Genomic DNA, 14,542 nt, shown 5'->3' on the forward strand with positions numbered 1-14,542 from the left:
TTGTTTCTTTTTACAGAGGAAAATTTTATAGAGACTGTCTTCCAAATTTACAGGAAAAGAACAATATAGTTCAAGTTTCTTCTACAAGACTTGTATACTCGAATTATTCCAATTTAAAATGTGCAATGTAGGGGGCTCTAAGTATAAAAAAACCCCAAAACAACACGAACAAAACCCAACCCTTTTTATTTCTATATTATTTATGCATAGAATTTTATTTCTACTTGGCTTAGTACAGTGGTGTATCTCTCTACATGGTAGCTCAGAAACAGGAAGAGCAGTTCTGTATTAGCACGTTTATTATGCCAACGCGTGTTTTACTAATTAGACTGTACTGTCTTCTGTACTGGCTAAACTAGGTAGGTATTTATAGGTGGTACTGTACTGTCTTAAGAGACTTAAATTTTGTAGCATCTTTGTAATTGTCCTATGACAGCATAACTATCTTCTGATAGCTGAATTTTGTTTTAGTTACCTGTCAAAGCCTTTTTTAATTTTGCTTAAAAACTCATTAAGATAAAGATGTCTTTTCTTTTGTAATGATCGTAATGCCAGTCCAGAAATTAGATTTTCTATATGTATGCAAAGTTGGCAGAATTTAAAGATTGTTATAGCTGCATAAAACCTACCAGCAAAATGTCACATTGGTTGAGTAAAGGTTTACTCTCAAATGAAAAATGCATTTTCATTTAAGGTCAGTAAGTAATTGGCTGTGCAGTTTGTAAGGGAGTCACACTGATTGTATGCTCTAGTTGAGTCTTTTTAGATTTTTTTTAATTTACTTTTCTGTGACCGCCTAGCTTGAACATTGACTTGCAAAATTCAGAATTCTTTTTTTAGAGAATATAAGAAGCTGATGGAGATGTAACCACCTGAAGAGGAAAAGAAAAGCAAAATATTTCATTGAAAGCATCAAAATAATGAGTAGCATGAATAGTTTCAATAAAAAATAAACATAGCCAATTATCCTTTTGGTAAGATATATATTGAAAATTACATCCTTTCATTACCCTGAAATTTCCTCATACTTATTTATATAAGTGAGAAGCATAGTGACAGTGTGAAGTATGTTCACTGTAATTCAGAATCTGCTCTTGCCTACCTGATAAGAAGGCATAAAACCTCAGTGGTTCTATACAAGAAATGGGTGTCCAAGAGCTCAGTGTACTAAATGGCAGTAAGTGAAAGAGGCTATACCAATATTCCACAAAATTGCTCATTTAGAGAAACAAATCCATCTGTCTTTAGCAAGTGTGGTAAAGGCAGGAAAAAATCTTCCTGTTTTATATGTGCAAGATGTCCTGAAATATCAAAATAAATTACAGATTTGCTCACTGGTTGTGCATCATTTTGCTATTCGCTCCAGTTTTATTTAAAGGATCAGTAATATTATGTAGTATGTTTATTGATATAAAATATTTGAAAATCTATAAGCAGCAGTAAATTACCAGTATTATATGAAGCTTAAGAGAGGACATCATGTTCTCCTCAATACCTCTTAATGATATAAGAATAAATACAGTGTATGGTACTTCTGTGGCCTCATTTTATCTAAATATGAGGGTCTTACTTTTCTGTGTTACTATTGTGGCTCTAGGGAGCCTTTTGCAATAAACGGAGTTAGACTGGTGTGAAAGTACTCTAAGAATTGCCAAAGAAAAGATACTATGTTTTGAGATTTCTTTTTTTTTTTAATTTGTTTTTTTTTTTTATTTGGATGAATGTGGCCATGGTTAGAGATGTCATTAGGCATTAACACAATATTAGTGTTTACGTGGTGTTTTGTGTGATGTGAACAGGGGAGTCCTTTTTCATAGGCACCAAGCTCAGGAAACCTGTCACCTATTGCGGGTTCTTCTGGGTACCCCAGGTGAATGCTTACCTCCCTTTTGTATGTCTGAATTTCCTACCCTGAAAAAAAATAAAAAGAAAAATAAAAAGGGGATGGCAGAGACCCCATTATATGGAAGTATTTGGAATCCACAACTGAAAAGAACCCATATCTCAAAATATTGTACATATGGGAATTTGGAGGGGGAAGAGGAAATAAGGCAGCAATTTGTAATCTACTAAAGTGTAACAAAATTACCAAATTCCTTATATTTAAAAATGCATGGTTGCCTCAATACTCGCAGTATTGGTCTCTTAATATCATAAAATATTATTAGTGGTCAAATAAAACTTTATGGTTCAAAATAGTGAGGAAAACATTTAGATTAATCTGGGGTAAACTTTTTATTTCCAGAATATATTTGTGTGTCCTCTGCTGTTCTATTAGTCTATATGCTCTTTTGACACTCTTTCCTTAGAATTTGCATTTGTCTTTATAACATATTTCCCATTTTATACAAAGATAAAACACAGGATGCATGGAAAAAAATCTAAATTCTGTCTCATGAAGACACCTTGCTTACATCAATTGAAGAATTTGTAGTATTTGCCCCCATTTAATAATTTTCTTAAATATCTGGCAGAGAACCAGGTAGCCTGCCACCATGAGCTTTCATGTTCTTCTCACTTAGTCTCCAAACCTGCACTAAATGGTATTTAGTGGTAACTTGTTTATCACTTAGTTCTGTGAGTATTTGTTATTTGCATGCATTATCTATGTGTGCAAGCATTAGTATTTTTGATCTTAAAAACTTTCCTGGAATTCCACATTATCTTTGTAGTTATAACCTTAACCAGAGGTGGCTGAATCTCTTCTCCTTTCTTATTCTCTTGAGAGCATTTAATAAGATTACTTCTGTCAGTTCCTAAGTGTTTGAAAGATCTAAAAATTTATTCATTGGTTTCCTCCCTGAATCATCCCGGACAATCTAAAATTATTTTTATTCAGATCCTAAAGAAAATCCTGACTTGGCTTTAAAAAGGGTAACTGGAAAACCTAAAAATATGTTTTGTCTTTTGGTTTTTCTGCACAAGAGGTTTTGTCACATTTTTCCTCACACCTGAAAGAGCTGAAGTCACTATTTTTTAAGGCTCCCCTTTCCTCCTGTCTGAAATTTTCTTGTGATTCCAGGAAGCAGAAGAAAGAGTATTTTAAAGCATAAATGTTGAATTCAGCATAAAATAATGGAAATGGTGTCACATTTTCAAGCTGATAGTAGGAGACTACAGAGAAGACTTCAGCTTGGTGGCCTGTGCTGTGTTGGAGCCAGAAGGAACTTTGCTATTTATCTCCTCCCAGGGGAGCCAGGATCTGATTTGGACTTGTCTCCTTCCATTTTGAGAAATGAGGTTTTGTGTAGGACATTATTCTCCTTATATGAAGAAATGCATTTACTGGCGTGGCAGTAAAGAAACTTTTACAAAAATGTGGCAGTTGGCAGATATTTTTACTTCTGGCCTAAATGGTTTTAACATGCTGGTTGGCAGAAAGAAACTGTGACATACCAGTGAAAAAGTGGCTGCATTTCAATTGTGAGTGACATTATATCTTTACAAAGTTATAGATCTTACGGGTATTCTTTGACGTCAGTCAGTCTATATGTGTTACATGATTAAGGTTGTTTGCATGCAAGAGTGTGAAGGGGTTTTGCTGATTTGGTACTAGAGCAAAAAATTAGATATGAATAAGATATTTTTCCCTAGTGATAATGAGAGTTAACAGAAGAAAATTAAATTGCTAAACTTCATGGTTACAATTTAATGTAAAAATAAAATAAGCAAGGCCAAAATTCTAAAACAAACCAACCCCTCACCGTGATTATAAAAGGTTTTCTTCAATTAATAAGTGGCATGAGATCTTGCAATGCTGAAAGATAATTGTTGTGTAAGGAAGCACTCTTGGCAAATAAGGTTATTGTAAAAAAAAAAAAAAAAAAAAAAGTAAATAAATGGTTTGTGTTTGTTTCCACATAAGTAGATACACCAGCAACATTGGGGAACTAGTCTGAGGAAAGAGTCTTGAAATGTCACTTGAAGATATCCAAGAATAATAATGGAATACCGTAGAATAAGAAATCTCTTGCACCAGCTACTCATTCAAGTATGCTAAAGAAACTGCTATGAGAAATTGTCGAACTACTCTTACCTGTTATCTGTTGCTTAAATCATCTTCTTAGCAAAATGACAGATAGAAATAAGATAATGGTTTTTTGTTGTTTGTTTGGGTTTTTTTAATAGTTCTTTTAATTTGACTTTGTTACCAGTTAAATTAGTAGAAACTGTTCTGGTAAATAGATTTAGTTGGCCCATAAATGAATATAATAAATGGGGAAGAGCAGACCTGACTTTCTGCAATTTTAATCACACCTCAGAATTCTGCTGGAAGAGTCATCAGCATGTGAATAAGGATGATCTGTTTTGTGTAGTTAACTCGATTTCCAAAAAGCCTTCAACAAGGCCCTTCATCAAAGGCTTTTAAAAAATAAGAGGATGAGTGGGAAAGTCTTCTTGTGGATTAATGGCAGATTAGGTGTACAGTACAAAAGATGTGAGTAAGTAGTCATTTATTAAAGGAAGAATTATACTTCCAGAAGGGTCCAGAATAATCAGAATAAAAATGGAGTATGAAATGTTGCAAAAAGATCTCATCATACCAAATAATTTAAAGATGAAAGGCAGTTGAGATTCAATGTCAGCAGACACAAAGGAATACACATGGAGAAGAAAAGTCTTATTTTTCTAAATGAGGAAAGAGATCTCTCAGACATTGTGCATAGTTCCCTGAAAACACCAGCTTAGTACTTATCAAAATCAAAAAAAGTACATACAGTTGAGTAATTCTGAGTAGTTCTTGCAGGGGTCTTGATGAATTAGGTACAGGGACATTGTTTCCAAAGTCTGTTTATTCTGAAGTTTGTGACACCTGATTTTAGGTTTACAAAAGGGTTGGTGATTGAATTTTTTCCCTTTCTACAGAAAATGTAGAAGACATGGGTTTTTTCTATAAATCTGGGCCCCTAAGAATTATTTTGAATACTTACTTAGAAATTAATGCAAACCAAAATGTTATAATGCAATTGTGTGAATGGATGGCTAAGCCACTGCTCAAATGCTACATGGAATCCTGATTACCTGATTCGAATGACTGATACAGTGCAACTAGAAAAGGTGGATCATAGGTTTTAATCAGAGATACAGGTGGTTTATGTAAGCACGTAGACTTATAAAACCAAAACCACAGGAAAATAGGAAATAGTCCTCTCTTTTCTTAAGACAGAAACAATGACATTGTTTGACAGCAGTTTTTAAACAAAAGGAAGGTTTGGGGGATTGGGGCTTTTTGTTTCACTTGGTTGGTTTGTTTTCTTTTCATGAACATATAATTTATTTAGAGATATTACCAAAGGAGGCGTGGTACTGTGTATGTGAATTCTGGCTCAGGAAGAGCCATAAGGAGAGAGTAAATGGAGTGGTTATATTGGGAAAAATGCATTTGTATGTTTGTTACATGTTTCCACTCCTGGCTGCTGTTCATGATTTCTGCAGGTTAGATATACCTTGGGCTTTACCTGGTATGATCATTCAGTTTTATGTTTTGCAGTTTATTGATCAAGCTGCGTTCCTTTAAACTCCATGCTTTTTATTGTCACTCCTGAAGAGAGCAAAATACAGCTGAAGAAAAAAAAATAAAAATTACTCAATCTGTATTTCACAGTTAACTGACAATTGGATCACTATGAAGAAAACATCGTTTATTTAGCTCTGTATTTATAAATATCTGAAGTTAAAGTATCATAGCCTACATAGTCTTTTTAAGTGTTACCTTCGTAGTAAAGTATCAGTTGAATTCTAGTATTCATATGCATATAGCTGCCCTAAATTGTTCCAGTAAAATATTTATTGACATATTCCATATAATTTAACTTAGATAGAACAGGGTATAGAATTGCATAAGGTTTTATGAGGATTAATCACCCTTATTTATCATTATGAAACCAGATCCTGTGCTCCCGAAACTCCATTTGATTTCATGATCAGGAAATGAAATATAGAGCTGTTCCTTCAGAAATGTCATTTGAATGCTGTAGCTGCATTGAAAGAAGATGTACATAACAATGCCTGTTTTCTGATATGACCACAGCTTCCAAAGCTGATTCAGGATTTTTTTATTTGTTTTGTTCCTCCTGGATGGATACCCTGTCGTGAGACTCTGCTTGTGTTGAGTCAGGGTGGCTGTGGGAGATTGCTCTGAGTTGCTGTGTTATGTGTTAATGGGAATTTCTGAAGCATGGACTTGCCCTCACCCTTGTGCTGGGCTTGAGCAACAGCTGGCATGGCAGTGTGAGTTGAGAAGTTAACTGTGACCACTGCCTGCGGTCAGCGGTCTCTCTTTGGGAGCATTGTCAGGACTCCAGCCAAGACTAACTGGCCTGGCAGAGCACCAAAACAACTGATGAGCCGAAAAAGCAAAATCCATGTGCTTTGCACATATGAAGAATTGCAGCCAGCCAATTCATTTCTCTCTTGCTGTGATTGAGAGGAATTGATATGACAGATTTAAATTGATACAAGATGTAAAGTGAACACAGAAAGGGAAAATAAAACACTAGAAAGTCATACCATGTACATACAGTAACATGGTGTAAATACGTCAGGGGACCATCTCTCAAAGATGGACCAGTGACTTCATTTTGACACCTGAAACAAATAATTCAGTCTCAGGTTCTCTCCCTCATGGTAAGATCATTAAAACAATGATAATCAATAAAACTATTCCTGATCTGACAAAAAAAAATTTCTAAAAACACAGTGTGTAATATCCACAAGACTCCTCACATGAGTAATCTCAAATAAGTAGATGCTCTTCCTTTTAATAAAACTGTGTGTGTCAACATGACACATGTTAACACAAGTGGGGTCTCAATTTGTAGATAGATAATGGTGCTTCTCTACAAATTTCAAGTAAGAACCACAAAAGTACTTGGTGCTTTTCAGATGCCAGGTGGTATAAAGTGAACCATAAAAGATATCCATAACCCTGTACAGTCTAGACTCCTATGCTGCTGGCATAAAAATCCTGTACATTTTAAAATAAACTGTGTTTTCTCTGAATATTCTAGATATTTATCCAGAAATGTATTAATTTTGCTGTATAAATCTGCTGCATAGTTTAGAGGAGGCTTCAAGTATTATTGCATTTATGTAGCTTTCTGGACCTGATATTCAGTTTTAAATTTCTTAGTTTGGTTTGTTACAGGGTGGTTTTTTTAAGACACTGCACCCGAAGTAATTGCTGTTTTTTACATTACCCTAATTTGGTAAACAATCTGCTTAGCATCTGAAATTCAGCACATCTATCAAATGAGTTTTATAATATTCTAATTTTATGGTACTATTTTGGCAGCATATTCTGTTTAGAATCAAAGTAAAATTGCAATAAATTTATCTTCCATAATACTTGGTTAGTTCTGTTTATAGCACTTTGATTACAGTAAGCACAATATGCCTATTAGTTTTGAAGTATGAAGAGGTATAAAGTAAGTTTTCAAAATGGAAATGATTATGCTTTTTGGCACTTATGCATAACCTGCTGCAGCTGTCTTCACACACGCAGTACAATTTGTCATCTTGTGACCTAATCTGATGAGAAACAGATTTGCTATTATGTTTAGCATTTTCCCAGAAGGACAGAATTAAACTAAAATAGGAAAATACTAGCACTGAGACATAGCAATTGCTGTCATAGGCTATGACTGAAAATAAGTAAAAGGGTGATAATTTGAGAAAGTACAAAGAGGATAATTTAAATAATATTCCGACTGTAAACTTGTACAATAATAACAGCAGATCCATAGTGAATATACAGCTACATCCTGGATCTTTTTTACAATCAGAGAATATAAGTGAGGAAAACATGATGGACATTTTTCACACAGCTGCTTTTGCATTTTTGTGGAGTATACCTGAAATTTAGACTACAAACCTTTTTGATTCCCTCCATTTAATAACAAAGTAGTTTGAAGACGTACCATTTTATTTACAGATCATCCTGTGTCTAACAGTTCTCTTTAAGAATGAGCTGTTAATTGAGTTCTCTTTTTAGCACGTATTTCCAGAGTCTTGGACAAGCCTGTTATGAACATGCTTACGGCAAGGGAGAGCAGAATTCTTATCCTTTTTTTTCATAATGAGATCATGGTCAACATTCATAAGAATAATGAGAATATCATTATAGTATATAATACTGTATGTAATATGTAGTACATATAATTTACTAAACTGATCAAAATGGCCTCAAAGCTATGGTGTATACAGGTAGCTTATGAAAACATGCATAGGGCATATGATTGAATTATTTAGACTAATATTTTCATAGCATCCATGTTCTCATTGGACTGATAGCCTTGATAAAATATACTGGTATAAACTCATTTAGCAGAAAGATATGGAATCAGTGTGTCCAAGGATATTGGTTTAGTTAATAGAAATGGTAAATGTTACCTAGCAGACTTTTAAATCTATGGTCATTTGATTGTAGTTGGCACATGAACTCAGCTATACTTACATGCCAATCTGTTTTTTCTCTTACACACTATAAATATTATAAAGGCTGTGAAAACATGAGAAATGTTTTGCACACATGATCATACCCAGCATTAAAAATAAGCTTATTTGTTTAAACATAGGAATACATGGGTTAAGTATCTACTAGAATGTGGGTATAGTGAAAAGCCCAAATCATCAAGCCCCAAAGTGTTCAAAGTGTATATAAAAAGTCCTGTTTTATGGGGGAAAATGTTTCTTCCAGCTTTGTAATTACAGTGTAGGCTTAGAATGCACTGATTGCATGCTTTGCTAAAAGCGGGCTATCCTTTTCAAGTCCCTTCCTCTTTGATGTCTGTTGTTGTGACATTTCCTTAGAAGGGAATTCTGGTTTTCAGGTAGGGTTTTTGGATTTTGGTTTTGGTTTGGGTTTTTTTTTAATACTATAAATCCCCATTGAACTGTGTCTCCTATTCTTCATTGATATTGAGAAGCTTTTCTCAATAAATTTCTTGGTCTTTCCATAGTAGCCCTGCACTGTACTACAGTTTCACAGTAGATAATGAAACATTTCAGGCCTCCTAAGGAGTAAAGGTGATCCGTTCCTGAATTCACACTATCTGTTATGCATTGCTGTTTGCTCCTGGACTAATAACACAGAATTCCACCAGCTCTTGCTGCCCCTCCTACACCTTTCAATGGCATGCTACTTCTCTGGTATCCTCCACACAAGCCTTCACTGAAATATTTTGGGTCTTGCACAGAAATATGATTTTTGGAGCCTTTTCTCCTTCCCTAGCTTTTAATAGTTACTTTTTGGAAGAACTGTATTCACTGTTTTGGCAATAGATAGTTGATTCTATAACATTTTTTATTCTGTTAGTACTACATTCAGACAGAGTTATGGGATATTGAAATTACCCAAGCCTTTCTGCAGTCGACTATTTTTTTCTCTTTTATTCCTGTATGTTATTTTCTTTCTTCTATTCATGTTCTCAGTTGGTATTGTAGCAGAAATGTCCTCAAAATATAATAGAAACAGAAGCACCAAGCACCATTTGTCGTCTTCCTTTTGTCTTGCGTTTGCCGAATGAATGATGCCTATGCAGATACCATGCAGCAGAATAGGATTGTAAAATCCTAATTCTACGCTGTGTTCAACAAGAAAAAGAGCTATCTGCTACTTGCAAACCCAGTGTGGTGTAGAGTAGATGGAATATATACTATGTTTATTATTCCTTCTTTTACTAAACAATAACAAAAATTTGGGAATTGCTAGCATTTCCCTTTTACTAGACAATTCTGGGTAACTTCTGCATACACATTGATGTGCCTGTACAGCAAGTTGCAAGGAAGATCCTGTCTAAGGTCACAGCAACAATGTGAAACCATGCTGACAAAAAGAACTTGGAATAATGTAACTAGAAATTGAGGTACAATAGCTAATGCCACATTGTTTTTAAAAAACTTTTTTTTTTTTAAATGAAGACCTCACTTTGATAAAATAAATATTATTTAGAAGCAGATGTTTTTGCTAACAAAAATGTTCAATATGTGCTAATAACATATTCCATGCTGAGGACTGTATTGTGGAACATGCTAGTTTTTTACTTTCAGCTAACATTCCTAAACAGCAATCTATTAGTAGATAGTAAGAGTGAAATGCTGCTATACCATATAGCAAAGAAAAACTCCTGTGATTTTTTCCTTAAAGGATGTAGTGTAAGTTCTGGCTTTTTTCTAAGTTTGAATCTTTCAGGAGATCAGTACATAGTACTGAAGTAGTGTGTAAGCAGGTTCATTATCTCTGCCAGACATGGGGTATCTCTTTTTATTGCAGTTGTAAATATTTGGGGGTTTATATGTGAGTATCTTGTTTCTTCTTCCAATTCTGTTAGAGCAGATGATAAGCAATATAATGACTTCGAAAGGTAATTATTATAACCTAACATTTAACTGGGGAAAATGGACTTCACACTCTTTTTTGTCTTATATTTGTGTGTTCATTTGGAGTTACAAACACATTAGTACTGACAGAGTTCATGTTTATCACACTGGTTATACCCTTTTGAACCCCTGAGCTCTTCATGTTCTAAATCATTTCTGCACTTTTATACTTGTTATCATCTGTTAGCTAGAGGTCTAATTTTTTTTATTTTTAAACTAAGTGTTGTGCAAATAACACCGTATTTCCAAAAGTTTTCTTGTTGTATGGCTTGGGTTTTTGGGGAAAATAATGATACTCCAAACCAGTAGATTTCCCAAACTTCATAAATATGTCTCTGTACTAAGGATGTAAAGATACAATTCTTCATTTATAGTTGTATGACCAGCTAGTTAGTTAGTTAGGCTTTTATTCTTCAACAGTTCAGTCATTTCATTTGAGTTTCTCCTCTTGGATGTTTATCAGAACAACATAAAAACATATGATTGACATTTCTTCTCCAAATAAGGTGTTTAAACTTACATGGAAGGAAATTGCCTGGGGACAGCTTGCCAGCTGCCTCATGGACCTGGGTTTGGCTACAGTCCTAGCTATCAGGTTCATTTTCATGGAAGTTGAACTGAGTTACAGTCTATTTTCTTTCCTCCACCCAGTTAATATCAGAATTGCAGTTGTTTTGGCTGATGTGGGAAAAAAGATGTATGCATGGGAAGGATGCTTTACTTTTCCTGTGAATGTCTGTTGTGCTTTCTTTTTCATCCTCTCCAAGATCAAGAGCTCCACAATAATGCCTCTAAATTGATATTTCTCTAATGTTGTTTTGTATGAGTAAAATTATAACATTTCATAGCCATTCCTTAACTGAAAAGGAATGACTTGATAGGATCTTCAGTAAAAAGGCTTAAAGGATTCAGAAAACAAGGAAACGGACTTCTGTGAAGGGAGCTGTTCACATTTCTATGTAATGTCTTTGGATGCATTAATTTGTTTATGCAGCAACTTAGAATATGTTATTGAAAATACTACACATGACAAAGGAGAATTGAGTTTCATTACTTGAATGTAATTATCTCGCACTATGTGAAACAGCCTTTTCTTGTCAAGAGCAAAATAAAAGCATTAAGCCTATTATAACATCTCTTTTGATGTTTTTGTAGGATGGAATAAAAGATGAATGCTCAGTGCTGAAGCTGCAGCTGAAGGAGAGAGATGAACTCATAGCCCAACTTCGTGAGGAGCTGGTAAGCAGCAGAAGCAATTGTGATTTTTTTTTTTATTTTTTTGTTGTTTTTTTTTTTAAGTTCATTTACCTGATAATGTCACTCAAGACCAGAAACTAAAGAAATACAGTTTCACACCCCCTACAGAATAGCTAGCCTAAGGCTATGTTAATCATTCAGATAAACACTGATAGGGACTTGTCAGCCTCTGAAGTGGCTACTATCTAGATGCACTGCTAGTAGAAGTTTCTTTGAAAAGATTGTGTTGACAGTTGTCTTGCAGTATCAGAGGCAGAGAAGTAGCACAGCACTGTATGCATACACCAGAAATCTTGAAGGGCTGTGCACATGTCCTGATGAATTGTGACTACTTCTCCTATGAGCTGCTTTTCACATCTACAAGATTGTTCAGTAGAAAATTAAATACTTTCTTCTCCTTAATAGATGTCTTTACTTTAAATAAAATAATAAATATTCTTACACTTGCTGAGCCTTTCCTTAGCATTTGAGCTACTAATGCTTGAGTACTACCATTTTAATGATAGACAGAATACTCTCAAGTGACTGAGTGAGGTAAAATACGTGATACAGCAATTAAAAAAAGTAAACACATGAAAATGCAATTTATTGTCCTATTAAGGCTGTACTAACATAATTTTAAAATTCCATTTTTGATGGAACATGATTAAAACATGTATGTCTTTAGTATTTTTAAATAAAGCAGAGAGATTTTTCTGCCTCCTCTCACAGAGAACTTAAAGACTCCGCAGAGAAATCATGTAGGGTCACCACATTCAGGAAGACGTTCAGCACATACATTGCTTCCATGGAAGTTGCAGGTGTGCAGGCACCTAAGATTTTGTATAAGCACCCTTTGGGAGGTGGGGTTGTTTCTCTAATTAGATCTTAATTATCTGATCTAGCTCAGGGGCTTTTTGTGCCTTTCTGTCTCAGGCCTGGTGGCTAGCTCAGAACTTGGACAGAATGAATTCAGGTCCATCCATTACTGCATGTTTTATATACTAACCAACAACACCAGTATACTTTTACACCAGCACAAATAGCTAAGTTTCAAGTTGCATGGGAAAAATGTAATGCTGCTCAAGGATGAAAGATTCCTTTGCTATATTAACATCGGCTAAATAAATACAGGTCATCAATATTCTTTGTTTCATATTTGGCTATATTAAGAAATGATGTATTATGTAATTATTATCTAAAATTAAATGACAAAATGGGACACAGGGAACATCAAGCTTCTGTACAGTCCTGGAGCATTAATTTTATATCAGTCTAGTTCAGAACATACGCTATTTAACTGGTTGACAATTTTGTCAGTGTAAAATTATCCTGTATTGATACATTGAGCTGTAGCTCATTTGCTGTTAACTGTTGTCAAAGTTCATCTGTATATGTGTCAGTTGCAGAAGAAAGTCCCACAGGGAATTTTGTTCTTGTACCTCATAATAGGCAGAAAAGTAAATCTTCCTAGGGTCTTGAAATAAGGATTTCCATATGGTTGAAAGTGCATATCCTGAATTTAATCCATGATTAACTGACTTCAGTTTTGTTACTCTAGGACTTGTAAAAGAGAGTACAGGTGGGAGTTTTGAGAGCACATTTAGTAATTTGAAATTAAGTTTTGAAAGGGCTCAGTATATCTCGTTTACTCCTATTGAACTGAATAAAACTAGATTGGGAGGTGAACATGACAGAAGCTGGACTTAAAGTTATGAAACCTATTAAAAAAAAAAGTGTAGTGGGTGCCCACAGGACTGGAAAAAAGGATTTTTGTGCGTGAGGTGTGTAAGTACAGAGTCAGTATGCTAGCTTTGGCCATCTGTGTATTTTTTAATCTCAACTGTGTATTCTCCTGCAATACTATTTATCTGTAAAAAGTTGGGGGTTTTGTTTGTTTAAGGGTGTGGTGGTGTAAGAGCTGCCAGGATTTTTAGAGCAGCTAGAATTAAAGTGACAGCCTAGTAAAAGAGCTCACTAAAAACATGGTTAGAACTTGTGCCAGAACAGTCTTCTGGAAACAAAGCAACTGTTTTGCTTTGTTAGCATCCATGGGATCACCAGACTAAAGTCTACTTATTGAAGGACCTCAGCAATCCAGCAGGGGAAGCACCCACTCAGCTTAGGCTTCTCTGAAGTTAGGCAGCTATGGAGCAGCTCTTTCCAACCATGGTTTTGGTCTTAAGCATCTAAAAAGCCTCTGTATACTTACAGTGAGCTCCTGTTTTTTCCCTGATGCCTGTAACGAGCCTGTGTGAGGCTGAGGATGCAACTTGAAGTCCTCTGAAGAGCATCAGAGCTCCAGTCCCTCTGGCCACGACCTCTTGCACTGCACATCCAGTGTCCTCTTCATGGAGGTGCCTTGGGCCCTGCCATCACGGTGCTGCTAAATACTGCGGCCCACCAAAAGATACACCTAGGGTTCCCTCTCCAGTTTGCTCTGGGGCTTTTTGCAGGGCACCAGGCCCACAGGGGAAGGTCCCGTTGCAGCTTTGCCCACCACGCTGCAGGCTAAGGAAGTCACTCCAGGTGCCAGGCGGTCGTTGCAATCCCCTGTTTTGCATTTCTCTGCCCTCCCAATGGGAGCATCGTGCTGTTTGTTCCTCATTGCTTGAGGTGCTTTAAGGAGCTGCCTGCAGTGGACTATTCAAGAAAAGTAATCTCTCTTTTTAGAACTGTTAAAAATGAAGTACATTTGAAATGATTGCTAGAAAATGCTGATAAAAATGTTTTCTTCACTTATATAAAATGAGCCAAAAATTGATGAAAAACACGCTTTAATATTCTGCAAATCCTACAGTTATTTATGTGTTTGTTAAACTGTAAATATTAGGAAAGTGAATGTTTACAAAAGATAAGTAGAACAGTAATTTTTGGTTAATGAAACTGTACGCCCTTTCACTTAGATACAATATATTACAGACAT

General features: G+C 35.3%; 1 protein-coding gene across 8 annotated transcripts in view; it reads left to right on the forward strand.

Annotated features, from left to right (window-relative positions):
* CCSER1 (coiled-coil serine rich protein 1) overlaps nucleotides 1-14,542 on the forward strand; it is a 735,482-nt gene that overhangs the window by 389,164 nt on the left and 331,776 nt on the right. For all 8 annotated transcript variants that reach the window (XM_075030636.1, XM_075030670.1, XM_075030654.1 and 5 more), the window contains exon 9: nucleotides 11,536-11,619. In XM_075030636.1, coding sequence (XP_074886737.1) covers nucleotides 11,536-11,619 — 84 coding nt within the window. The remainder of the gene's footprint in view (nucleotides 1-11,535; nucleotides 11,620-14,542) is intronic.

This window comes from Buteo buteo, chromosome 1, assembly GCF_964188355.1.
Source record: "Buteo buteo chromosome 1, bButBut1.hap1.1, whole genome shotgun sequence".
Lineage (NCBI taxonomy): Eukaryota > Metazoa > Chordata > Aves > Accipitriformes > Accipitridae > Buteo > Buteo buteo.